Source organism: Megalops cyprinoides, chromosome 3 (genome assembly GCF_013368585.1).
Source record: "Megalops cyprinoides isolate fMegCyp1 chromosome 3, fMegCyp1.pri, whole genome shotgun sequence".
Taxonomy (NCBI): Eukaryota; Metazoa; Chordata; class Actinopteri; order Elopiformes; family Megalopidae; genus Megalops; species Megalops cyprinoides.
Window position 1 is genome coordinate 32,505,082 of NC_050585.1, and position 27,781 is coordinate 32,532,862.

Below are 27,781 nucleotides of genomic sequence, written 5' to 3' on the forward strand. Positions count from 1 at the left end.
TATTTTAGCATCATTTCAGCACTGTTACATTGACCACAATACATCTCACATGGCTGAATATCTGTGGAACTTTGTCTGCTGTTTCCATCTCTTTTCAGTTCTGAAGAGACTCAAAACAAAATTGGGACAGTTAAATAAATTAAAAATGGTCCCCCCACTTACAAATCTATATCATCGTATATCCTGATTGAGATGTGTATGTTCATGTGTTAAAGACCAGATACTAGAAAAACAAACCGAAAACTGAAAAAACAGTCAAGCCTGGTCAGCCACATGGTTCTGTCAGTGGAAAAGGGATGTTGGCATACCCAGTTCTTCCCTTTGTCATAATGGAAACTGTTACCTGAAGCACTCAAAATAGTTGTTTTACAGTTGCTGTTGTCTTTATGTAGAAAATCCACTGAAAATGTATGAAAATATGAAGTTGGCATACATAATTTTCAAACATAAAATATTTTGACAAAGAATGACTGGTGGTTGTCTGTAGAACTCCTGTTACCTCTGGCCCACAACTGATACAGAAGCAGCATCAGCTAACCCTAAACCAAATTTCATATGGGAGACAAAAAGCAAGGACTGGTCCAGGGTTAGCAAAATGGCACCTGGAGAATCAGTATTTTACTTCTGTGTAAAACCGGTAAATGATTATATTTGCATGAAAATCACATGACATCATGAGATAGTGTGATTGAAAAAGGGCTACACTGTTGTAGTAGGTATGCGATTATATGAGCTTTCAGACACACCATCCCTTGTTCACAACCACAACACTGAACAGAGGGATGAAGAACTGAGGTGAACACATTTATTCAGATAACTGACTCAAATGCAAATAGAATTCTTTTATTTAAAGTTAAAAGGTCAAAACATAGAGCTCCAGAACAGATGAAATTCCTCCAAGCGAGAAAAACATGATTTTATTGCAATGGGGCAAGCGGGACAGCCTGGCTGAGAGTGCCAGAGCTTCTGCTGAAGTATACTAAAACCGTATGACCTTTGACCTCTGGCTTAGAGGATCTATAAACAAATCCAGCATGCACAAACAGCATTTCTTACACAAACCATTATCTGCCCTGTCATTTCTGACAAACAAAACCAAGGTGGTTTCAGTACATCTCAAAATGGCTTCCAATTTTTCAAAAATGGCTTGTTTTTACATAGGTAATAAACAGGCCGGTAAAGATAATCTAAGCTCTAAACCAAAATACAAGTTCTTTCAACCAGCAATGTTATTTACACTGGTGTAACTGGTGGAAAATAATCAATGCAATTCTGGCGTAAGCTTTGTGCCAAAAGCCACAATTTTAGAAAAGAACTTGAAGCCATCTCTTCTACAGCTTTCCATCACTCACTCACTCACTCTGACTCTCTGCTCCACCCCCTCTTTCACCAAGCCCTCCCTCTTTCATTCCTTCCTTCTCCTCACTCCACCCTCTCGTATCACTCTGTCCATACTCCTTGCTCCTGATGTGCCATTTGCATTGATAACTGCAGCATTTGGACAAACCCCAGGAACAATTAATAAAGAAGTAAGTAACGTAAGTAATGGACATTGAGATAAAAACATTAAGCATGGAGTTTTGCTCTTTAGATGTAGTCTTGAACTCAGTTCCACACATCTATACCCATTCCACCTATGCTGCCTCCTCCTACCATAACCGTTATACATCCCACCCCTAGAGGGCACTGGCTCACTGCTCTTTCTGGACTCACACCAGAACAGACCAGTGACACTGAAGTCACCAAGAAATCGTAACATCCGGCATTATGCCGACATGTTGCTTTACGCTAAAATTAAAGAAAGTCTCAAATCAGTGCAATTCTCTTCCTGTTGGTCGTCTGCCTCTCATTTCCTTGACTTCGAGGGACGGAGCCCTGAGTGTTGCCATAGCAATTCAGAGCGTGACACTAAGGTCAGCAGACATCGTAGTTACTATAATCAATTAAATGACGATATAGTATCCCCTGACCTTAATGACCATTTTCAACCCTTTCACACAGAAACACAGGACCTTCAGCATGCTGCGGCCTGCTTGCTCTAGCACTCATCACATTTGTTTATTTTCACATCTCTAAATGAAAAAAGGAAAAAATTAAAAGAAACCGTAACATTATAACATGTTTTTTTTTAACAGATATGCAGCATTTTTTTTCTTTTCGCACGTCCCTTAAAGGAGGTAAACTGGTCAGAACCATTGGGATTACACCCCGGGTGTCCGTCGTAGCTCCATTTGGGGCAGGGCGCGACAGTGCTCTGTCTGGAGGGCAGGGCCTGCCGTGTCTCCTAGTTGGCCTTCTGCAGCTCTCCACCAGGGGGCGAACATAGACTACGCAGGTCCTTCTGCAGGACGTGGGCGTCGGCCGGCTCTATTCTCTTGTAGTAGTTCTTTTTCGTCTCGATGATCTCAAAGCCAAACTTCTGGTAGAAGTCGATGGCGGACTCATTGCTGATCTGCACATGGCTACAGAGAGAGAACATACACAGCATGAGGTGGGAAGGTGAAGGGTGGTAAGGTATTCCAACACCCATTCCCTCCTCACTTAACACTGTCTGTTCCTAACAGATGCCTTAAACACAAGCAGTTCTTACAGATAGATGTTGTCAAAGGTGCCGTCCTTCTCACAGATGTTCAACACATGGTTCAGCATCTTCGTCCCTGGATACCAAAGAAAAAAAAGACAGGGCAAACTTTATTAGTTCAGAATCTTCCAGGAGGATTTAATCTGCAGTGTAGAGCAGTGATTAAAATACTAAATTGACCAGAAGGTTTCCCATTACTTCTTTTGAATTTACAGAAAATGCCTGTAATCCCCTACAGAAAGAATAACATGTGCATGCACACGCGCGCACATACACACACACACATTCCTACCTATGCCCAGTCTCCGGTAGGGGGCCAGGCAGCCAAGGGTCATGATATACAGCCGTTTCTGGTTCTGCGAGTGGTCCACTCGACAACACACTGCTCCAACAGCAATGTCATTGAAGTACGCTGTGGAGCAGAGACCAGAGGTTATCAAAAAACTTGCATAACAATATCGTCACTATTTTATCAAAGTAAGCTGTTAAACAGGGCAGACACATAGTGCCTACTATATCACTGTTACAACATGACATCGACATCCACAAATGTCTTCACAGGGGTCTTGACAACAGTAAACATCATGGAACCAAATTTTCACTTTTCATGATTTTATTTCTATTATTTCTAGTTCTTGTCACTGTAATTAGAATGGTGTCTGCACACTGGCTCCTCTTTCCCCACAGCCAAAGTAGCCACAGAGGCTACTTTACTTCTTTCGGTACATCAAAATATCAAGAACTACAGTACATCTAGCTAAAAGGATCTCACATGACACAATCCTCATGTTCTCAATAATGCCTTGCCATTATACTGCTTTGAGAAACTTTTCAAGACAACTGCAAACTTGATGTTCTCATTCCTAACCTGCTGCAGTCATTTTCAAACAATTCCTAATAAATATGTAGGCAGTTCATGGCAGAGCTGTAAATGGACATGACTGCACAGCATGTCTTTGTGCAACTACGTGGCTCCTTGTTGAACTCTTAGCCAGTATTGTGTAGACAGGTATGGGTAGCCAGCTACTTAATTTTTTTTTTTGGTGCAACTTTTACTTACATTTGCAGTCATTTAGCAGACACTCTTAGGCAGAGCAACTTACAAAAATGCATACAAGAAAGTTATGCTAAGGGCAGAGACAATATATAACCAAGGGTCACAATCCAATAGTAAGAGTCACTGCATAACACGTTGCATTCTGTTAAGTGCCACAGTAGATGCAAGAGGAAATCTGAGGATATCACAAACACTGCAACACTTTCAGTTTTCCTTTCATTACGCTACATTCAGTGAAAATAATGTACTTTTGTTCATGTCCTTTCATGAATACCGGCCCTGAGCAATCGTGGGAGCTCAATCAGACACACCCATCTCTTCCCTCACCTAGTTTGGCAAGCTCGCCCACCTCCAGCACGTCCTTGTAGAACTTGTGGTTGTAGCTGACAGGGAAGATCACCTGGTTCAGCCGCTGCAGCTGTTTGATGTTGTGAGGTGTGACGTCCCCCAGCTCGATCCGGCTACTAGAACAAAACAAAACTGCTCAACCCACTGGGAACAAAGACTGGCCCAACTTCTCTAAGAAAACATGTAACTTAGCAAATAAATAAATAAATACATAACAGACCTCCAGGAGAACATGCACATCACACTTTTAACCACGTTCACGTGTCCCTTCCTCAGGGTTGCAGACACAATTTCAGCACTGATGCCCTCTAACAGGATTAGTATTTTTAAAAAAAAAAAAAAAAAAAAGTAACAGTAACAGCTGGGACATCAATGCACATCCCGGTGAAAAGTCATCCTGGCTCAAAACAAATGTTTTTGCACGACGGCCAATAAACCCCCCCCGGATCCATATTTGTTATAGTGGGCCATATTGTGACGTCCCTGCCTGGCATCCCACCCCATTTGGCCCCGCAACAGGAAGGGCGGTGTGTATTTATAGGGCCACTGTACATTCTAAACCTCCACAAGGACACAACAGCTGGTAGAGTGAAGTGTGTCCTGACTCACAGGGGCATCCTGCCAACTTTGACACAACGTTCATGACATTTAAATTTGAGACCAAATCTGTTCCATACTGTCAAGTATCTGAAAAAAACACACATGAAAAGCTGCCTTGTTTGACCAGGGCACTGGGTCAACTTCCATGTTTAATCAGACACATATAGCATGTCTCTCTGATTCCATTCAAAGTTGGCACACAGATTTCTATAATCAAATTTACATGGCAAAAAGAGACAAAACCTCTCTAAAAATAGTACTGATACTCAGATAGTTGACACATCACCAATTGATATGTGCTATATCTGCAAGTATATTAAACCATCAACAAGGCCTTCAGACCCCATCTGAAGCCAGGCAGATGGACAGGATACTTAGGGATTATGGTACATAGTAAGCAAAGATACTGGCTTACTAACTAGGTAAATCAGATATAACTGATACGGCTAACTAATGTTAACTTGTTTGTCAGTTTGTCACAATAAAGTAAAAATCATGCTAACTATTCATTTTTCTCTTATATTTGCTCCAACATACTGCTTAGTGGTTTGTTAGCTGGTCTTGCTAGTTGGCCAATAAATTTAAGTCATCATAAAATAAAATTATTTAAGCCAGGGACACACTGCCTGATGTGACGCATTATGAAATGATTTTTCAGTCACATCTATGATTAATGAGTCACCTTAACACACCCATGTGCGCTCGCTTTGGAAAACTGCCCTTTTCCATATTATGAGGGGATTCCCTAGCATCCCTTAGAGGCAGCTCTGTGGAATAGACAGCGATTTCTCAACAAATGTTATTCATCAGAGAACGAAAAGGGTTTATACACTTTCAACAACACAATAATTAACAATCCCCTGTCATTTTTATATATTTTTTACATGTCCCCGTTGACCCATTCAGAAGAAATCATCACCACTGCATTCACAGGAAGCAGACATCATTTTTGGAGAACAACGCCATTTTAAAGGTATGCTGTGCTGGCACAGACTGTGAGAAAGTCAAAGTTGTGGAACTGAGGTTCAAAGAAAGTTGCATGATGAGTAAGAAGGAACTGTGATGTATGGCCATTCTAAAAAAAGAATTTACAAGATGGAAAATACTGACAAGCACACTTTGTTATCAATCACAAGAAGTAATAATTAAAGCCTTATCATTGCCTGTGTCAAGAATGGGAGCTGGAAGCAGCGAGGTGCAGAGCAGGTGCAAACCTTGAAAAATGGTCCTCTGGGACACACAGATGCCTTTGCATACATTCCATCCGCTCAATTTCTATTGGCACATAAAATGCAAACTGCACTTCTTGACTGAGCTTGTAGCAGTTTTCCATACCAACTCCATATGGCGGTAAAAATGAACACCCTGAATGCTCCACCCTAACACTAGGTTGGCCACCAAGATGAATTTTTTCATAACTATAAAGACATTTTTCAATAATGCTGCCTAGATCACTTTAGGCAAACTGAATGAACACATAACTAGTGTAGAGAATCTCTTTTACTGACTACAGCAATGCCATGTAAACTGGAAAGGCTACATGCACTAGACTAGGATCAGACTACTCTCCATCTTCCCCTTAACAATAAGCTACTGGGCAAGGCTGATCAACAGTTAGTGTTAATGAACTTGCTCTGCATTCATGAGATCTGAAAAACAAATTCTCAGCCTGAAGTAAAAATAACAAACACATGCCTTGGCTAGCTAACTGTATAAACTGAGGCTCAGGTTTGAATACATAAAATGTCAGGTAGTTAAAAAAAAGCAAAAGTGAGTCTTCCTTCAGTGATCTTAGTAAAAGCAATCTCCCACTTGCACATATTAATAACAGCCCACATAACACTTTTTGTGAGCATCTACTTAATATACAGGTGTAGCAGTGCTCAGTTTACTTTATCTGCCTGTCTGATGTTGCTTACGAAAAGCATTTAAAAATGAACCTATATTTCAGAAAAAATGCACAGTTGCAAATGATTCTCTATCAATCTGTAACATGTATGTAACAATTTTAATTAATTAACCTCAATTCCACAGAGCTGACAGTATACAGCATGACTTTCTATAAATTACTTCCTGAGATGCCAGGACCATGAGATATAGGGGGGGAAATGACAGCCAAAAGCCTGAGTGAAATTTAACACAGGTACATCTGAAAAAGCCTAAACTGAGCCTAAACTTTGGCCAAAACAGATTTGTTTATATGCAGGACTGGAAATAACTGAATATTTGCAAACAATCTGAAGTGAATCTGAGACCAGTGTACATGAGGCATTGGCGGATTTGAGTTGACTAAGACGGTATTTTGGACATTTTTCTCCAGCTCAGGAAAATCTCTCCTATTTGGCTTCAAGATCAGCAGTGAAACCTCCACTCAGAAGTTTGCTGTGCTCCTACAAAACAATCTGCAGATCATTCCATGAATGTTTTTGAAAGACAGTGTAATGCTTTAGCAATCTTACTGTGTTTCTTCTAGTGCCTTGGATCATATCAGGCTCCTCATTACCAAATATTTCTTCACCTACACCAGAGCAGATCCTACTCAGAAACTGACTGTCCTCATACCATAATTTGGAATATTCTATTAAAAACTATTTACACAAGTGTTTGAAACATTCTCATTTTGAAAACTAAAATTCTGGGGAATTCTCAAATGGTACCAATATACGAAGAGCACGATGAACTACAATACTGTATTGCGTTAATATAATGCCAACAGCATTTGTAGATGATAGTCTAGATTTGCCACTGTAGGCGGAAATGACAACACACTAAAATTAGCTAGCTTCGTTAGCCATATATCATTGTCTGATAAAGGACGGTACACCTTAGCATTGAACGTACCAACAGACATGCAGCTATGTGCCAATTTTCAGAAAATCTAAACTTATGAAGGTCATGACAAAATGCAGTCAGTCTTATTTCACCGCGAATGACCTAAGGCTGTGACCGAAAAAGCACTGATCAAGGGTGACAAGCAACTGGCTAATTTACGGCTACAGTACACACCCACCTCTACCCTGTTCTATTTTATTCGGGTAACGTTAGAGAGACGTACAGTGGAGACACTTGTTGATATGAGTAACTAGTGTTTTTCAACAGACTGCCATGCGTACCTAATGTAGTAACGTAACGTTACCGCGCTAAACTTGATAAAATGCCGGGAAACGAACTCAGGCCATAATAAAGGAACAACTTTCCTTGTCAACCCACAGTCTTTTACATTCAATGTTGAAATCACACGAATAAAGTGGATTACGCTTCACTCGACCTACCAAGCACACGACTAGGTAATCTTGACAACTTGACACCGTAGCTAGACAGATAAATTAGCTAATTTTATGACAAATATTCTCACAGAAAATAAACCAAGAGTACGTTCATGAGTGACACACGTTCGTTGAATGCATTAGCAACGAACCGAATTAACTGGCAAGCAGAGAAGTGACTGGCTAACGCTGATGCAAAACACTGGCTGCCAAGCTAACTGAACTAATCATATTGTTAAGATTTAGCTAGCTAACCGGGCAGTTCACCTCACTGATTGTTTGCTAGCTACCTAGCTGGATAACTACAACAATCTGATATAAAAACGTGGTCGTGAATGACGGGAAAGCAGACTTCATATGAACAAAAAAAGCTCGGTAGTCTGACTAGCTAGCAAATAATATAAAGCCAACTTGCGACCGAGTAGCGAACCTCTTTGAAACTATTTAGCAAGGTAGCTTAGCTATTCAGTTAGCTAGCTAATGCTTCTACTTTCCGATGACCCGTACATAACGTTACTTGAAAATACGAGAAAAAACACGCGTTTGTCGTTGGCACTAAGAACACGTTAACTACCCAGCTAGTGCTGTCGTTAGCAGATTCTTTTCACGAACACCAAAAGAACAGCGCTAACGTTAGCTAGCCTGATGGCGAGAGAGGCTGCTCTGCTATCCCCTCCCCGCCCCCTCAAAGAAATAGGGACAGCTAGCTACTCAGGCTAACTAGCTAGCTAGCTGGATAACTAGTAGCTCGAGTTAAGGAGAAAAAACTTCAACCGTGCTGGAAACAAACGTGTCAGTCGACTGCGCTGCTCACCCTTTCATATTGAGTAGAAGCTGTTGCCCGGATGATGTGTGCGTGAAGTTCAGAGTAGTTTACGGCCCGTGTGGGGGAATTCGAACTAGCTAGCTACCGAGGACCACGACTGCCTCCCCCTGTACGCTCCACATGGACCAACCACCGCACTCCGTCACGGATCTGAACAAGATGTCAACTCTGACCCCGAATTCACAATTCGCATTAAAACGTTTTTATTTTGATATTACACGAACTGATTGTCATAAACCCACTGTTTTTACTCTAGTCTAACATTTTCCTTTGTATAAAATTATTAATATCCAAATTAATGCGTAACACAGTATTTGTTATAGAACAACGTGAACTTTGGCATCCATGGGTGATAGCTCGTTCTGGCAATTCTTTTTTCATGAACTATGTGGAATTATTATTGACACCTATAAATTATGGCAACTTACATTTGGACAGCACATGTTTTATTTCTTTTAAAGATTATTTGTCCAGTTATGTATTAATCACGTGATCTGGAACCATCGAATGCACAGACTTCTGTCGGATTGGTATTTGGCACTCACACCATAGCGCGCCATCAGCTGAGGGACGGAAATACCTACCGCTAATCTACCGCACTCTGTTATTTCCTGACAGTTACCATACTGTTTTCTAAATGTATGTGGATTATGTGTTCTATCATTGTTACTATAATTTAATAAAATTTATATGATGAAATAAAGATGTGAGATAAGATTTGTTTCGCAATGATATCGCAGCTCGTTGCACACAGACGAGACTGCGCATGTGTAGTGAACCTCGTTGTGGCTTCAACACTGTACGAAATTTTACCACACGCACTGCTGGAATCTTAGCCAATCAAAGTCAACATAGTTTCTACGAAGAAATAAACAACCTGTTTGTATACCTACTTATATGCAAGGATCCCTGAATTTAAAATTTAATTTCATGGAAACAATTCTGTTTTTGAGTGAGAATAACAGTTATAGCTATAGAGTTTTGGTTTTTCTGGAAATAAGGAACATTGGGTGGACGAACTGATTCGACAAATTCAACTTCCAATATGGCGGTTGTCTACCGATACGTCACTGATTATTTCTGTTACAGCGACGCAGGTCCTTAACAAAGTGCACAGAAACTGCTCCAGGACCAGTTCTTGGGATCAACATTTAATGCCAGGGATACTGGGAAACTGCTCTCGATGGGCGACATTTTGGCTCTCAGGAGCCGCTCATCTTAAACGTTCTCCTATACATTTGGAACCACAATGGTGCCTACTTTCACCTTGTACAAGTCGTGCTGTTTACCTGAGCGAGATCAGCTGACTCGGATGCACTTGGATTGCTGTCATTACGTGTAGCAGAGGAAGGGAAAGGGTACTGCACCATTCATTGTGAAGGTAACAAGACCTAGCTGATCATTTAAAAATATTTATAATAATAACTCTTTGTAATCAGTTTGTTTGTGAATTTATGATGACGATGATGATAACGGTGCCATATGGTGTTGAATGTCTTTCCAGGAATAGCTTGTGGATCATCGTCTGCCAGTTTAAACTCAGAATGACAGATGGTAGCTGATAATGCCGTTTTCTCAGTTGATCAGTTCTTTATCAGTTTTTTGTATATAGCAATAAATATTGGCTGTATGTTAGATTCATGTTTATACACAGTGATTACTTTCACCCGCGTCTATACAATCAGTATTTTGTACATGCACCGTTGGTATTAACATATAGATGACGCTTCCTGCGGTGTTTTATGAAGTCGTGACACTTCGCTTTAGGAAGTGTAACCATTCCTCATCACCAATGGCTCCAGCTCTTCCAGCTTTAGTATTTTTTTCCCCTTTTGTCATTATTGTCATGCCTGAATTTCCATTTTCAAACAAATCCAAGCCAGCACCGACTGCAACGTTTTTGGCAAAAATGATGCAAAGCAAACGAGAACCACTTACAATTCCATAGAGGGACGATGCTATTCTCAACATGGGACCCACCATTGTTTGCGGCAATGCTGATCTTGTTTCATTCGACCGGAAGTCACGATTCATAAAGCTTCATGCTAGCTACGGTAGTTTGCTGTCCAGATTGCAATCTAATTTAAGTCAAAGTGCAATTCAAGAATTCACGTCATAGTGTTCAGTGTCTGCCATCAGTGAATATTCAGTGTTGAAGCATTGTATGACATTATATGAGATTATGTAAATGTATGATTTTTTTGGCTCTGTTTTTCAAGCGATAATATTAGCAAAAAGATCACTGTATGAAATGTCTAACTAGTTACCCTATTTGCATGTGTTTGAAGAAGAAAACAATAATCAAAAGCTGCCAGCCATCTGAATGTTTTATCTGGCATGTGTATAACTGCACAATCAGGGGTAAACATTGTTGGATGACCTACGTTTAGAACACACACACACACACACACACACACACACACACCTTTCTATCTGTCTATGTATCTGTCTGTCTGTCTGCCTGTCTGTCTGTCTGTCTATCTGTCTATCTGTAGATATACAATAATTTGATAATGTGGCACTTTGGACACCAGCACTCAAATCTATTGTGGCTAAGATTTATCTTATGCCTGCTTTGGTTTTGTCTTTTCAGTCATTTAGCATCTCCACATGAAGACTCAGAAATGAAATTGTCCCACTAGCCCTACATTTCTACACTTATTTCTGTGAATATTGTGACTATTGAAGACTATTGACTATTGTGACTTGTGTGTAAATGACATTTTATTACACAGTTATCTTTGAAAATAAAAGGGACAGACTTGAGCTCATAAATGGGACTGATCAACGTTGTTTGGCTGCATCTTATTTTGTTCTAATTGAAAAAGAATGTGAAGAGGTTGTGCATTGTAATATAGGAATCGATGCATACATTATGCTCACGATAGGTGTTATTGGACCTAATGTGTTACATATAAATGTGTGGTGTAATATATTGTTACTGTGAGGGTGTGAACTTCTCTTACTGCGTCTTCTGCAGATACACAGAATGGATCTGTCCAAGTTGCCCCGGATTCGCGATGAGGAGAGGGAGGGCCAGTTTGGATACGTGCATGGGGTGTCTGGACCAGGTCAGTGACTGAGAGCCACACCGGTGACCACAGATCCTCAGTCTTGCACTTACATAGGCATGGATTATGACAAAAAAAATGAATGCTCCAAGGACTGTATCACTGCTCATGCACTCAAGTTCAAACACTTTGACTGCGAGCAATGGTGTAGTCATTTCAAACCCTTCCATTTCTATCACATGTCTCAGAAAGACTCAGTGTCTGTGTCACAGTATCCCGTTTGCGTCTGTGTCCGCAGTTGTGACTGCGTCCAGCATGGCGGGCGCGGCCATGTACGAGTTGGTCCGCGTGGGACACAGTGAGCTGGTTGGGGAGATCATCCGTCTGGAGGGGGACATGGCCACCATTCAGGTGTATGAGGAAACCTGTATCCTTCTGCTTACAGTTGACCCACCTACCTCTACACCTGGCCGCCACACTACTTACTCTCACAAGTACCTACCGAACTTTACTGTATCTACTGTCTACCTATTCATCTGCACATATACTCTACTTGCATACATCTACATCTGTACATGTACTTACCGTCCTGATCGAGTACACTAGGCTATCTATAAACTTGCATATAGACTGACCTACTTGTACACCTACATACCTGTCTACCCATCCCTACCTCTCTGCACACCTGTCTGTTCACCAGGATCCCTGTACCAGGCTCCTACTACCACATCACATACTGTTTCTTTTCACGGGTGTTTTCCTGAGCGCTTTGCAGCGGGTGTGTCTGTGGGAGACCCTGTCTTGCGCACGGGGAAGCCCCTCTCCGTGGAACTGGGGCCTGGGATCATGGGGTCCATCTTTGACGGAATTCAGCGCCCGCTGAAGGACATCAATGATCTAACAAAAAGTATCTACATCCCCCGTGGCGTCAACATTGGGGCCCTCAACAGGGACATTAAGTGGGAGTTCTCTCCCAACAATAACCTGAGGGTAAGGGCAGATGAGATTCACATAGCTCAGTAGGTTGATGATACATGATATGTGACCCTTGATACAGATATTTCATCAAAATCTTTTTCCTTCTCTGCCTCCTCTCTCTCCTTCTATCTAGGTGGGCAGTCATATTACAGGGGGAGATATCTATGGCATGGTGTTTGAGAACTCCCTAATCAAGCACAAGATCATGCTCCCTCCACGAAGCAGGGGTACCGTCACCTACGCAGCTCCCCCAGGGAACTACGATGTCTCAGTGAGTCGTCACCCCCCAACAGCCCACAGCAGGTGCTGTGTAGTTTGGTTTAAACAGACTGCACCTCAGTGAAGTGAAGGAGGTGTGCATGTAAAGACCTCAGAGCGCAAATGGATCTCAAACGCCACACACCTTTCCCTCCGCTTTCCTTAAACTCTTTACAGACGCTATGATTTTTTCTGTATTGTGATAAATATGTAGGCTGACTGGAATCCTCACCATCATATCCAGCAGGAATACGCAACAGTTTAATTAAAATTTGGTTCAATTTTGTGTGTGTGTGTGTGTGTGTGTGTGTGTGTGTGTGTGTGTGTGTGTGTGTGTGTGTGTGTGTGTGTGTGCACGTGTGCGTGTGCGCATGTCTTGTGTGGGTGTTGGCCCTGTGTGCGCTTATGTGTGCCAGGACGTAGTGCTGGAGCTGGAGTTTGAGGGGGTGAAGGAGAAGTTCACCATGGTCCAGGTGTGGCCGGTACGACAGGTGCGGCCTGTCACCGAGAAGCTGCCTGCCAATCATCCCCTGCTGACTGGTCAGAGAGTGCTGGACGCCCTATTCCCGTGAGTCTCCTCCTCCCCTCTCTGCTTTCTTTTTCTTTCCCTATCCCTCTGTCTCCCCTTCCTTCTTTCTCTTTTCTTCCATCTTCTGCTCTGTCCTTCTCTCCCTTCAAGCTGTTCCCTGTCTTTCCCTTTTCCCTCTCTGGAGACACAGAAAGACAAAGGCATTTGCACAGAGAAAGAATTCAATTTCAGAGTCCTGGAGCCTCATTTATCAGCAAGTCTATAGAATTGCCAAATGTGGTCTTCCACATGAAATAGATTACTGAAATAGCATAAAAAAAGATTGCTCTTGTAACTTTGAAAAGGTTGGCTGGCTGCTTATAATGAAGTCTCAAAGTGTTTTGTGTGTGTGTGTGTGTGTGTGTGTGTGCGTGTGCGTGTGTGCGCGTGCGCGTGTGTGTGTTTGCTCTTGCAGGCATTCATATAAAATATATGGTCTGTGTACACAGGTGTGTCCAGGGCGGGACCACTGCCATCCCAGGAGCCTTTGGATGTGGGAAAACGGTTATCTCGCAGTCCCTCTCCAAATACTCTAACAGTGATGTCATCATCTATGTGGGCTGTGGAGAACGTGGTAACGAGATGTCTGAAGTCCTGCGAGATTTCCCTGAGGTCAGCAATATCACCCCGCCCTGACTCCTACCTTACCTCTTGTATTAGCACTTATGAAGCAAATACCACAGATGACTTTGTGTGTAATGTACTGTGTCTGCATGTAGCTCTGTGTTTGAATGAAACCAAGACCAATAAGGACTTTATCACTTGGACCTGTGTGTTTGTCACGACTGGTGTGATTGTTGGTTTTTATTCTACATGATTAACTGTGAGACTATGATGGATCATGATGCTTGATAGTTAGTGGGTGTGGGTGATCAACACAATGGATAGTATGGGCTGGTTGATTGACAGTGTTCTCGCCCCTCAGCTCACCATGGAGGTGGACGGGAAGGTGGAGAGCATCATGAAGAGAACAGCTTTGGTGGCCAACACCTCAAACATGCCTGTGGCTGCCCGAGAGGCCTCAATCTACACAGGTACATAACCACTTACTGGCCAGTGCAGATCCTCACACAACCATTTACGAGTTATTATTATTATTATTATTATTATTATTATTATTATTATTATTTATTATTTATGTGCAGTCAATCATATGTCACAGCACAACAACAGAATGCAGGCAGTCAAAGAATACACTACAGGTGCACACAGACAGTCACAATTGCAGGTAGTTTGTTGCAAAGCTATTTGTTAAGGTACAGACAAACCCATGATCCAGCTTACCTGACAGATAGTGACAATTTTTATATTTTGTTGCTGTAAAATGCTTGCTCAGATTTACATTATCAGTGTGTCTTTTGGAGTCATATCTATGGGCCTGGGGCCCAGAGGCAGGGGTTCTAATTGAGCATTACACTGCATACTGCCCAGTTACAGTTTCATCTCAGAAACGGGGCACAAGATGTGGCGCAACAATGCAGTTCTTTATTTTATGCATATGTGTCACCTTTCATTTTTGGTTTTGGTTATGTGTGTGTGTGCACACAGGGATCACGCTATCAGAGTACTTCAGAGACATGGGCTACAATGTTAGCATGATGGCAGACTCAACCTCACGGTGGGCCGAGGCACTCAGAGAGATCTCCGGGCGATTAGCAGAGATGCCGGCTGGTGAGTACCATTTCATCACAATGACCCAGGGCCAGATGCAGCTCTGCGCCCCCCTCAAGGGTCAGTTTGTGACTTTTGGTTCTCAAAGAGCCATTTGTAGCAGCAGCTCCTTCTAATGATATTCACTTTGCTGCTTTGATATGTTGCAATTTCAAGTGGGATTATGAAGTGAGGAACAGAGGTTTGGAAACTCTCAGTCTTGAGATGGTGTAGTGTGTATTACTTGTGCTATGGCAGCCCAACTCATCACATTTCAATTATTTTTGTATTATCAGCAACTGCTTACAAAAATCAAATCATCCTGGACATATATGTTTCTTATTAGCACAGTGAACTGTATTTGCCCAAAAAAGAATGTGTTTGGTGTTAGGTGCCAGCAGGGGTCAGTGTTGTCAGGTGAGATGTCATCTGTGTGTGTCCCTCTTTGTGTGCTCACAGACAGCGGGTACCCTGCTTACCTGGGTGCCCGTTTGGCATCCTTTTATGAACGCGCGGGCCGAGTGAAATGCCTGGGCAACCCCGAGAGAGAGGGCAGCGTCAGCATCGTGGGGGCGTGAGTACATTACTCCACCACCAGGTGGCGCCTTCTCTTCTTCTTCAGAGAAACTCACTTCAGGAAAACATTTATCTTTGGGCATTAGACTTACTTAAGACTGCCAAAAAGGCAGAGTTTCCTCTTTAAAGGTACAAGCAAACCCTCAACACATTGTCTGTAAATAGTCTTTAAAAAGCTGTCTACTGGCCAGTGTTTAAAACTAACTCATGAATAAATGGCTATTCTTTACTTATATTTGTATAAATGTGGGGAGGCAATTTAGCAGTAGTAACACGGAAACATAATCAATGAATGTCGTTGACACTTGAAGAGTATTTTATGAGTATGACTAGTCAGTGAAAGCTGACAAGCAAATGTTTGGCAATCATTAAATGTGGAGTGATATATAATTATTGTGATAGCATTGAATACAAACACATTGTTTTAAATTAAAAATGTTTAAAAATGATAAAATTTCACAAATGATTTTGCCTTTCTGTCATAGAACATTATATAAGCAGATGTTATATAATGAGTAAATCATGTTTTTGTGAAGAAGGAATGTATTTACACAGAGTACTTGTCTAAGACATACACAGGTTGGATGTTCTGAACTGCTAACTGGTTACTGAAAGAGGAAAACGCAGATTGAAATGCGTCATTACATACTGTATTGTTTTCTGCAAGTGATAGTCTTACTACCCCAGGTAGAGCAGAAATAAGGCAGGATGTTGTCTTCTTACATTAAGCCCTCTTGAAACCTGTAAATGTTCTCTGTTATAGTGTATCACCCCCTGGTGGTGATTTCTCAGACCCTGTGACATCAGCTACTCTGGGTATTGTGCAGGTAACACAGAAAGATTTCAGCAGATTTATTCACAACAGATTGAACAAATGTGTGGATTAGAAAAAGTGGAGCATGATATAGTGAGAAATTTCTCTCCTTCTCTCTCCCTCTGTCTCTTGCACACAGGTGTTTTGGGGTCTGGATAAGAAGCTGGCTCAGCGGAAGCACTTTCCTTCAGTGAACTGGCTGATAAGCTACAGCAAGTACACACGGGCGCTGGATGAGTACTACGACAAGCACTTCCCTGAGTTTGTGCCGCTGCGCACCAAAGCCAAGGAGATCCTCCAGGAGGAGGAGGACCTGGCTGAGATCGTGCAGCTTGTAGGAAAGGTGAGGGCGTGTCCAGATGGTAGACTGAAGTTGGACCAGGTGAAGGCGGCGTGGAGTGAGGGTGGGGTTCAGGTAGAGGCAGGCCCTATCTGAGGAGTGGGACCCAAGTGAGGGCAGGGCTTAGGGTCTGTCCGCTTGGTGCTCCAGTGTGGGAAGGCAATGAGTGGGGATCTGACCCTGTCCCTGCAGACCTCCAGGCTCCCAGCCAGGATTCATATAGATTCATATGGTATCTAATGTTGTGGTCAGGATATAGATATGAAGTTCCTGACAGTGTTGCCAGAATGTAAGTCTTTGGTACTTGGGAAGTTTAGTCAGGAGGTAGGTCCTAGTGTCTGTGCTATGAATACAGGGGCGGGGGGTTTGTTTTAGATTTGTTCATGAGTCCTGATAGAGCTCATCAATTCTTCTCAACCTCTTGTTTCACAAAGTCTGCAAACATAAGCAAGGCAGTGTAGACAAGATGTAGATGTGGGAAGCAGCTAGCTGAAATAGTTTATTATAACACATCAGATAAAATCCCTTTTACTTTTGGTTTGTGTGTTGCGTCCTGATTGAACCACAAAACACAGTCTTCATGCTGTGGTTGAATCCCTATTAAACATTCTGTTGTTCTAACCACAGGCATCGCTTGCTGAAACAGACAAGATCACCCTGGAAGTTGCAAAGTTGATTAAGGATGACTTCCTGCAGCAGAACGGCTACACCCCCTATGACAGGTGAGCACCGCACCTGAGCTTAACCAGTTCAGCAGGTAAAAATCTTGACATACCCGTTGAGCAGCCAAACAACCTCTCTTAATGGAGAAGCAGCTTGATGGGATGCTCAAATGGCTAAATACATTTACATACACAGGCACATGTGTTCGTACTTGCAGTGGTAGGTCTGCAGGACAAATAGCTATATGAAAGGAACCCTGTGTATTGATTTTGACCCCTCTGTCACTCACTCCCCTGCAGGTTCTGTCCCTTCTACAAGACAGTGGGTATCCTGTCCAACATGATTGCTTTCTATGACATGGCACGGCACGCTGTGGAGACCACCGCGCAAAGCGACAACAAGATCACCTGGGCCATCATCCGGGAGCACATGGGAGAGATTCTCTACAAGATCAGCTCCATGAAGTTCAAGGTACAGTGGCACATTTAAACTACCAAAGCACAGTTTCATAATTACTGTGTATTCTCCCCCACTGTGCTGTGGCTCTGTTCTGTCACTGACTATGTTTTGGTGTGCCTTGCTGAGCTTTGCCTGGCTGTCTCATGATTCTGTGTAGTGGCTCTGCACTGTGACTGAATGTTGTGTGTTGTTATGTATAACACCATGCTGGACCCGCCTTTCACCGCACCGTGCCGGACTCACACTGTACTTCGTTTCAGGACCCTGCGAAGGAGGGCGAGGCCAAAATTAAGGCAGACTATGCCCAGCTCCTGGAGGACATGCAGAACTCCTTCCGCAGTCTGGAGGACTGAGCCCTAACCTCCGTTGCACTACTGTGCAGTATTGTAGCTCTACCCAGTCCCTGCTGTGTGTCTCTCCCTGCTCTGCAGTACTTCATTACTACAGAATCACATTCCCACTAGTTTCTTTTTTTATATGTACTATTATTACTGAGGTGCTTGTAAAATCCTGACCCCTTTCCTGTCTGTCAGGGGGACTGTAGGTGGCTTGTGGACTCTCACTCTCCTTGTGGTGGGGCTAGGAGAACAATGAAAGCACTTGTAGCAAGCCCCCACTCCTGAGTGCACATTCCCAGGACTGAAGTGAAGATCAACGTGGCCTCCCATGGTTTTTGTCCTGTCATAGGGGAGTACTGTTCTCTTATTTATTCGACAGTTGAGACTGTTTCGAATGTGTTAGTCCTATTCTGTGTTCTCCATCTCAGTTTCACTTGTAGCTATTTGTGATGTGTGTTTGAGCCCTGAAGAATAAAATTATTCAAATCAAGAGGTCAGTCCGACACTGATGTATTCACAGACTCACAGCACGCAGTCAAGTAGGCACATACAGGCATTCACAGACAGACAGAGAGGAAGCAAACACCACACCATGTTTTGCTGTGATGACTACAATAAGAACTCACAGTAAATCAAGTGTATACACAGACACACACTCTGATCATAATTCCATGCACTTTGCCACAGCTTACAGCTTGTTAAAATATTGTAAATCCAGAGATATTTAGTGTCCATATCATTTGTAAGGAATACCTCCAGGATACTTTCACCGTCAGTGTAGCATCTTCCAGAGGTACACCACATGCTGTGGGTGATCACTGGTAAAAGTGTTTGAATTCAGAAATAATAATTCCTTAGGTTCCCTGACTTCAGCTCTCAATTTTCCAGGACCTGACTTCACTTCTCAGTTCATACGTTTGCTTATTCTGCTACACCTGAAGTCCTAAATTTCGTATTCTCCATTTTACAACACAGATGGCAGATTGTGCTGAAGGGAAATGAGCAGTGTGGTCTTAGTGGTCTCTGTCTGCACACTATTCAGTAGCATCACACTCAGTAAGCGTGGTGCTTAGCGCTTTGGTTACAGTAACCTACTGGCTGCTGTCCTAGATTACTTCCTGTCTTTTTAGTTCATGCACAAGAATTTACACAGCAAGTTCACCAACATTGAGCTTGTAATGGGTGATCTGGGCAACAGTTTTGATTACCATATGCAACTCACTCTCATTCTTCTCCCACACCATCCCCTCCCACACCTGAATAATTCCGCAGAGGCCCTGGAATTTTTTCAGTTTTATTTTTCTGGGGAAAGTTTAACCACTTCTAACAGTCACCTTGTTCTAGCCATGAGCTATGTCCTGTATAGGTGTTCGTAACAGGTGCAACCCGGTTACCATGCGAGTTGCTTATACATTATACAGCTCACAGACTTGGGTGGAGCTATTTATTCAGGTAACAATGCATTCAATCCTAAATTGCCTTTAGACTGGGCACAAAGCAACCAGTCAGAGTTGAATCTGTTGAGTGTTTGTTGAATAATAAAAAAAACTGTTCACAACATTGATAAAACAATATGCTTATCATAATCACAACTACACTGGTGATGAAGCCTCTCCATCAGTGATTCTCCCACTCTTAGCGGTATTTTTCTCGTTCCTGAATGCACTGGGACAAGCAGCTGGATGTCCTTGGGTTAAATAGGGATATGTAGAGTTGGTCCCTCTGCGGGATGTGAGTGGGATTTTGGATAGACAGAATTGAATTCAAGTGGAATCCCCTGATCAGATTTGAGACTCAGAAACATTACTGAGATGACGATAATAGCATTAGTCATACGAATCCATTAATCAATCACAATTATGCTATCAGGAATAGGAATCTGAAGTCCTTTACTTTTATTTTTCTCTATACCCAACGGCAGCAGTAATTTAACTGTCTCCAGTTTCTGTCACGACTATACCTACAGCGTTAGTTTCAGACAACAGTCCAACACAGAGTGCCACCAGAAGAACAGGGTGAAGTGCTGGGAAGGTGACGTCCTTCATGCAGGTGTGCTCTTCTTTGCCTTCACCTGTACACAGGTCAGACATCAACTGCTAACATGAGTGAACATAAATAATGAAGCAAGCAATCTGTTTCATACATATCAATTCCTACTAAAACACTTTATAATACTAATATATACAGTCGATATACTGTTTTATTTTATTAAACATATGTAAGTGGCTCATCCTGATGTTCAGTCTGTGAAGCAGACAGAATGTTTTCTTTATGATACTGGATTTACCCCAGTTCACATCTCTGTAAGTCCATATGATGACAGCAGATTCAATTTTAATCATCTTTTGATATGACTGTAATGGGTATTGATACATAGCCATCTACTTGTCAAGCAGATGTTTTGGACACTAATCACCAGTCACCCTATACATGTCCGATGGTGGTTTTTCTCACGGAGAAAAGCACAGGCAGCCCTGAGTCACCTGTTCCTGTCTGTCACTATATCTGGGGTGGGGGGGTGGGTTGGGGTGAGGAGTTTAGAGGCTTAAGGGCAGATGAGGGGCAGGGCACTGCATGACACATGTCCACGCACACTCCCAGAACAGCAGCAAGCTACATGAAGCAAAAACAACAGTCAGACCCTGCCAGGTGAGGGAACCCTGAACCTAAACTTTTGACTGACCCTTGACATTACTCTGACTACACCCACACACCCCTCCCGAAAAGGACTCACTTAGCCCTGAGTGAATTCTCACCTGATCAGGACCTCTCCTCCTCCTCACTTCTGCAGGCAGTTCAGCTTCTCGCGAAACTGTGTCAGGGCGAGGGCTATGAGCCCGCCGACCACACCCACTGCTGCCACTGCCACGCCCACTATGGTGCCCACAGATTCCTCTAACCCCTGCAGACCTGAGAGGAGAGACCGGGTCAGAGCAGCCCAGGAGTACCCACCACCTCTCCTCCTTCAGCTCCTCAGCACTCCCACTTCCTCTCCCTCCTCAGTCTTCCCCACAGAGTGTAGTAGTCATAGTGTTTCAGGCTTTCCCCTACTCTGAGGGATGTATGGACAAGCTCACATTGTGCTTTGGTGTGCTTTGGAAACATTCCAATACATTTGCCTGTTGAACCCCATCCCCAGGACAGCATTGTCCCAGTATTACAGGTTATGCCTCCTCATTACAGTGACATAATTTGTCAGTCTGGCACACTCACATTGCAGCTTTGCAAAATTCCTAACTGTATACTGCAGTGTGTGTTTGTGTGTGTGTGTGTGTGCACGCACCTGTCTTCACCCTGTATGTTGGGTGTGTGTGTGCATAGATATACCCTATACTGTGTGTGTGTGTGTCTACACCAGAGAATATGTTTGTTTGTGCATGAGTGTTCCTGTTTCTACACTGTACTGTTGTATCTTTAGCATTGTGTGGTCATTCAAGGCAGGTTCTACTTCTCTATGGACGTGCCCACTGTGTTGTGACTCCCACTGCCAGTCACTCACTCAGGTTCTTGCGGATGCTGAGCTTGGTGCCAGAGCCCTTTAGGATGGAGCCATCAGGGAGCGTGAGAACGCACAGGTAGATCCCACGGTCTACAGCAGAGACGTTGCGCAGCGTCATGGAGTAGTCCCCACCTGCCAAGTCCCCGCTGAGGAAGGCGCGGTCGGCGAACATGTCCTCGCCTGTCTGGTTCCCCTCCAGCACGGTGTGTTCACTCTCGAGCCTTTCGTGGATCCACTGCACCACCACCCCCGACGGGTGGCCGTGCTTCAGCGTGCAGGAGAACACCACATCCTCCCCTTCGACTGCTTTCTCCTTTGGGGGGTGCTGTTCCACTCCCGGGCCCTCCTCCTCCTCCGAAGCCGCTGGAGCTGCGTCAGTGCTGTTCATCTCTGGGGCGGACTGGATCACCTCAGTTCCATTTGTCTCGGGGGCAGAGGCCAAGGGATCAGCGGTTGTGTTGACATCAGCGGTGAGGCCTGACAGCGTAGCGCCATCACAGACCACACTGAGAGAGATCAGTCCTCCTGTTACAGTGACAAGAGAATCATCACTATACTGCAATGACCCAGGGGGGACAAGGGTAGTGGAGGGGTTACTGGAGAAACAGCATGTCAGGGGGAAGTAGAAGGGGCTTTCTAGGTAGTAGAGATTCATTACTGAATTCATTACTGAATACCTATTCAGTTATCCATAATTACATGGAAATAAATAATCAGAATACATGTAATTTTTTGCAAATCAACAATCATCACTAATTCCAGTAGAATCCTTACAGATAAAAAGCAATCAATACTCAAGAATTACATGCTTAACTCATAAAAATCAATTCTTAATCACCGCCCAATAATTATATACAGAACTAATACAGATCAGTGCTCAATGAATAATCTAACAGGGAGAATACATACAGCTCAATACTCAATAACTGCATGCAAAACCCATGCAAGTCAATGCAAAACCCAAAGAGATAATTAATAATCAATTACATTACTGCATTTACTAGAGATGTATAAGAAATATCATTAAGCAAAAGTCATTAGTTCCAATACACAGTCAATACAGTCAAAAATCAATAACTGATACAATTGTTTAATTAATTAGTCAGTCTTTACAATTTCTTATACCGATTTTTTCTCCATCCCCTCAGCCTTTAGAAGCTCAGATGTGTGTCTTTAACAACCTTTCATACAGTATATAATTCTGTAGTCATGCCAATGTTGTGTCTACCCAGGCTTAAAGCAACACTTTGTAACTGCATATCAACACATGATGTAAACACAGTGTGACATATTCAATCCCTTCATCTGCACAATTATATTCATGGCACAAACGAACACACACACACACATATAGACACACATGCAGACACATACACTCACAGGTCCTTTCTTACAGCTAAAAATATGAGAGGGCCAACTTACAGAGCAGCGACACTAAATCCCCAGTCTAAAATTAGAGACACAAAAGTCACAAGGATTAAAGTATCAAAGTGCTGCTGACCCTCAAGAGAACTGCGCAAATTGTCCGTTAGAAGAGGGATGATGCATACATTCGCGATCAAGCACTCAAAGCACTTCTCATGGCTTGTCAAGCCATTGACGGGGGTTGTGATGTAGTCAAAGCAGACTCAACGGTGCAAACACATCTCCACAGTATTCGCTGTGTGGGCAGTTAGAGCAGAGATATATCAACACAAACCCAGCTCATTGTGAAGTGGCATGCAGCAAATCCCCACTGCCTGTTGAATGTATTTTGGGTGCTGGGTGCGTGACTGTGTGCTGGGTGCATTATCATACATGCTCTCTTTACATATGCCACACAGAATAATATTAATGAGGCACAAAATCACAAGCAAATGCGGGTTGCAGACCCCAGTCACCATCCAGACACAGTGATGGAAGAAAAGCTGGGGAGAGATGAAGAAAGTAGGAGGAAAGAGAAAAGAAAGACAGAGGCATGACAGGAGTGGTGGAGAGACAGAAAAAGAGGGAGGGAGGATAAAGAGAGAGATAGAGGCCAAAAGAGAGAATGGGGAAGAGGGGAGGTGCAAACCACAGTGCATTCTCAGTGTTGTTAACAGACTAAAGCAAGACATGCTATGGAGCGAATTGTGAATATACATTGTGCTCTGTTCAAGGGCGTAGTTTTGGTCTCAACATTGGTAGGGACACAACAACTGAGGGAACATTGGAATTATGTAATATCACTTCACTCCAAAGATAATGCGAACGAGTTCGCTCAAATATTGGTAGGGACATGTCCCTATCGTCCATATGCAAAATTACGCCCTTGGCTCTGTTGCATGCATTTCTTAGGAGGGTTTCCTTCCAACCTCCAGTTGGAGTGTTTCAGCAGCCCTCTGCCCCCCAAGTCTTATGGCCAAGCAGTGCACACGCCGCGTGGGTGAGCAGGTGTTCTTACCTATTACGGTGGCGAGGAGCAGGTAAGGAAGGGCCCTTGCAGGACGAGAGGGAGAGAAGGGGCCCATGGCTGTCTCTGATCTGGCCAGCACTGGGGAGAGCGGGGGAGGGGAGGTGCACTAAATCCAAACCCCAGATCGCATTTCCTGCGTGTGTCACCCTCGCCCGGCACACGACCCCCCTCCACGCGCCAGGGCAGGAAAATACACACGATACCGTAGCTCCAGCTCATGCACACCTCGAGAAACTGCCCAATTTATCCTCTGCCCTTTCACCTGCCTCCATCTCTCCCTCTCTCCATGTCGGGTGGCACTGAGGTACCCGGCAACCACCCTTGCCATGTATTTTATCATCTCAGAGAACCCATGAGAAGTCTCTCAACACTTCCTCCATTCAGCTGACCAGCCCCAGTGCTTTTCCATCACAAGGGAAGGAATGAGAACAGCTCCTTAAAATACGAATGCATTCTGCTTCAGAAATTCAAACATCTCACACAATCGCCCAACATCACTGTTCAGCTCAATGGGAGAGTTAACGCATGAGATTGCCTCACAAAGATTTTGCTTCATTTCATTCTGCCCCATAGTTAGTCAAGCATTTATGATTTTTATATTAATTGAAATACATCTGGTAAAGTGACAGTAGTGACAATAGTAAAGTGACCATTTTGGTGTAATGAGACAGGCTGACAGGTTTTTTAACTTAAGAAATCACTGTGCTTCTTTCATCAGCCCTCACTCCAGTGTCCCCATTGATGTATACCGCTGTATGTTTATGATCACAAAAGGCTCATTGATGGGAAATATATTGATTTGGATCATGCCCCCTTATTAGTAACAAACCTCTCACTTCCCATTCATTGCCATCACCAGCCTTTCCTAGCAACCACAGAGAGTTGCTTCTTGACTTGACTTGCTCTTGACTGTTGATGTTCATTTCTTACCCTTACAGCCACTATGAACATACTCCTGGGTGTAACGTTAGCGTAAGTATTTTTCTATGGTTTAAGCCCATCCACCTGGACCTACAGGCAGAAAGAATCTTGGATTCTTTCTGCCTGTAGGTCCAGGTGTTCTGGTTTGAAAATATAGTGTGAAAACTGGCTGCTCAAAACACAGATTTCACATTTCTGACTATGGTTTCCTGGTCCGCCTCGCTAGCGCAAAGTTAAGGGGGGTAGATTAAGGGGGTAGATGAAGACAGATACCCACAGACAGAGAATGAGCTAGAAACCCACACAACTAAACCAGGCAGGCTGAAGCCAAAGCTGAGTCTACAGGAAATTGTTTCATGTTGCAGTAGGTTTAATTTCCATGCACACACACAAAGAGAGAGAGAATAAGCGGGTGACTGGTATGCTGGTGTCTCTTGTCCCCTTTGATTTGCACTTCATATACGCCTCCATTTTTTCCTATGCTTGTGTCAATGTATTCACTTATAATATTGTATGATCAGAACTGCTCTCAGATGATCACAGCTGATTTCTTAGACGAGATCCTACGCATAACTCCTTATGTTGTTAAGCAAATGTCCTGCTCTGCCTACAGCTCCACAGAAGAGGGAGGGTACAGCTCTGACCCTTCAAAGAGTGCACATACTTGCCACATCTTACCGAACTAGGTGTTTTCTCACTTGAACTTGTTTCGTGATCAGAATTAACTCTTGACCCTCATGTCACTGCTACCTCGCTTTAGCTCTCACATCTCACATTGACACCACTGCGTTTCGGAGTGATTATTGTGGTTAGCTGTATAATGCCACACTTCCTGTTTGTCTTTGACACAGAGACTCGCAGACTTCTTCATTAGTGCTTCATCGCCAATCTCAGCAGCATGAGTGCCAGACGGCCTGTCGCGACATTGCTCTTTTCGAATAGGAATCAGAATACAACCTCACTGCTGTTGTGCCTGATCTTCACCACCGGTAAGACACTCTTCCCCTTGGCGCTGCAGTATGACTCTTGATGAATTCCCAGAGTGAAAGAGACACCTGTTTCTGAAGGGTGGGCTTCTGACAGTCTAAGCATGGTGAGGCTTGCCCTATATGTCTTGGTTCCTGTCTTCTCTTTACGCTAAACCCTAGGACCCACTGGTGTGTGTGAATGTATGTTTTCACTGCGCGAGAATATACTCAGGTACTTAACACTGCATTGGCAACAACAGGTCCTGTTTCATGAAAGAAAGATTAATGATCATAATGGTAACAGATAATGGCTGTGTGACAGAAATGCTGAGGATTTTTGGTCACTGCTTGTTTGCATGGACTATTTTTGTCTTTACACAGAATGATAAAGTCCATGTATAGATATTGTATGATAGTTTGGGGTTGGTTTTGTACACTCTGAGTAAGTTCACTTATGAGTTATGAATGCTATAGTGAGAAACAGGAATTACAAAGAACAAGCATAAAGTGCATCTAATAAAGCTGCATGCACGGCATTCTGACCACATTAAAATATATGTCAGCCCCTGTGTTGTGATAAATAATGTGTACATGCCTCCAAATATATGTAGGTGCCATACATGAGCATTAATACATTATACCCTACAATATGATTACATTTGCAAGTAAGGGGAAAGTGAGTTATGCTTGCGTAGGAGAGTCAAAATGTAGTCTGAAGACAAAAGATGGCATCCAACCTAGTGACTCTGCAGTCTTGTCCACCATGCAAAATACATTTCACTCCATCAGGGCTAGAGCAGACAGAGGAAGGAACTACGATGTCTGACTTCATTGGAAAACGATGACCAGGTGGCCGGGAGTCTCAGATAGGTGACCTGGCCAGCATGTAGGGTCTGTTGATGGATTAATTGCAGTGATATTACAGCATTTTAAAATGGATCTAAATTGTGGCAGGAATGGTATAGTACTGTAGAGTAGATATACATGTGCAAACAATGGCTTGTATTTCAAGTAACAATATAGCATGGTCATTGGCAGAACAGTACCTTAGAACAGTAACAGATAAAGATTTGTTTGGTTTAGGTAGCTCTGAAGTGGTATAGTTGTTCTTACGGTGGTATCTTCTACATCCAGTGGGGTAGGGTAGTTATCATTGAGAATGTATGCTACATAAGGTATGGTATAATATATCAGGAGATAGTCTGGTTAACAGGTGTGAATTTGTAGGGAAATACCTATGAGGTCATGCTGGGAAGGTAGAATTTAATTTGACATAGTTGGGCAGAGTAATGTAGTGGTAACATTAGTATTGTATTACCATTAGTGCCCCATGAAGTAAGTTACACAATCATGATCACCACAGAATCCAGTCTGTGCAATGCAAAGTCCGTGCAAATTCACAGGAGCAAAATGGGTAAAAGACTTTTTGACAACTTTTGACAACTTTTTGACAGCTTGACATTTTATGAAAGATAAATTTATATTTGTAATCATTCATAATTATTAGAGTGCAAATTTAGAACATTTTCATGGAATAATTACATAGTGTTTTGTGGGAATGATAAACAATTCATGGTAACAAAAGTAATGTTACCATTTAGGAATATATTAATGTCATTAAAGTTA

General features: G+C 43.0%; 3 protein-coding genes across 4 annotated transcripts; 1 reads left to right on the forward strand and 2 right to left on the reverse strand.

Moving 5' to 3' along the window:
• Positions 1-880: 880 nt before the first annotated feature.
• LOC118774836 (N-alpha-acetyltransferase 50) lies at positions 881-8,813 on the reverse strand. 2 transcript variants are annotated; one of them, XM_036524376.1, is made up of 5 exons: positions 8,667-8,813; positions 3,966-4,099; positions 2,874-2,993; positions 2,591-2,657; positions 881-2,462 (listed from the first exon to the last, which is right to left on the reverse strand). In XM_036524376.1, the coding sequence occupies exons 1-5, from the start codon at positions 8,672-8,674 to the stop codon at positions 2,285-2,287; spliced, it is 507 nt and encodes a 168-aa protein (XP_036380269.1). In that variant the 5' UTR covers positions 8,675-8,813; the 3' UTR covers positions 881-2,284. The 2 variants fall into 2 exon arrangements, with proteins under 2 accessions (XP_036380269.1, XP_036380268.1); XM_036524375.1 differs by having other exon boundaries at positions 3,966-4,102.
• A 908-nt stretch (positions 8,814-9,721) lies between these two features.
• LOC118774338 (V-type proton ATPase catalytic subunit A-like) lies at positions 9,722-18,815 on the forward strand. Its single transcript, XM_036523642.1, has 15 exons — positions 9,722-10,059; positions 11,659-11,749; positions 11,988-12,116; positions 12,465-12,679; positions 12,801-12,938; positions 13,342-13,493; positions 13,943-14,105; positions 14,419-14,527; positions 15,042-15,164; positions 15,603-15,717; positions 16,483-16,546; positions 16,673-16,876; positions 17,501-17,595; positions 17,836-18,007; positions 18,256-18,815. The coding sequence occupies exons 2-15, from the start codon at positions 11,668-11,670 to the stop codon at positions 18,346-18,348; spliced, it is 1,854 nt and encodes a 617-aa protein (XP_036379535.1). The 5' UTR covers positions 9,722-10,059; positions 11,659-11,667; the 3' UTR covers positions 18,349-18,815.
• Positions 18,816-19,639: 824 nt separating this feature from the next.
• si:ch211-137i24.12 (Immunoglobulin superfamily member) lies at positions 19,640-24,344 on the reverse strand. Its single transcript, XM_036525654.1, has 4 exons — positions 24,255-24,344; positions 21,833-22,357; positions 21,090-21,243; positions 19,640-20,404 (listed from the first exon to the last, which is right to left on the reverse strand). The coding sequence occupies exons 1-3, from the start codon at positions 24,319-24,321 to the stop codon at positions 21,113-21,115; spliced, it is 723 nt and encodes a 240-aa protein (XP_036381547.1). The 5' UTR covers positions 24,322-24,344; the 3' UTR covers positions 19,640-20,404; positions 21,090-21,112.
• Positions 24,345-27,781: the final 3,437 nt, after the last annotated feature.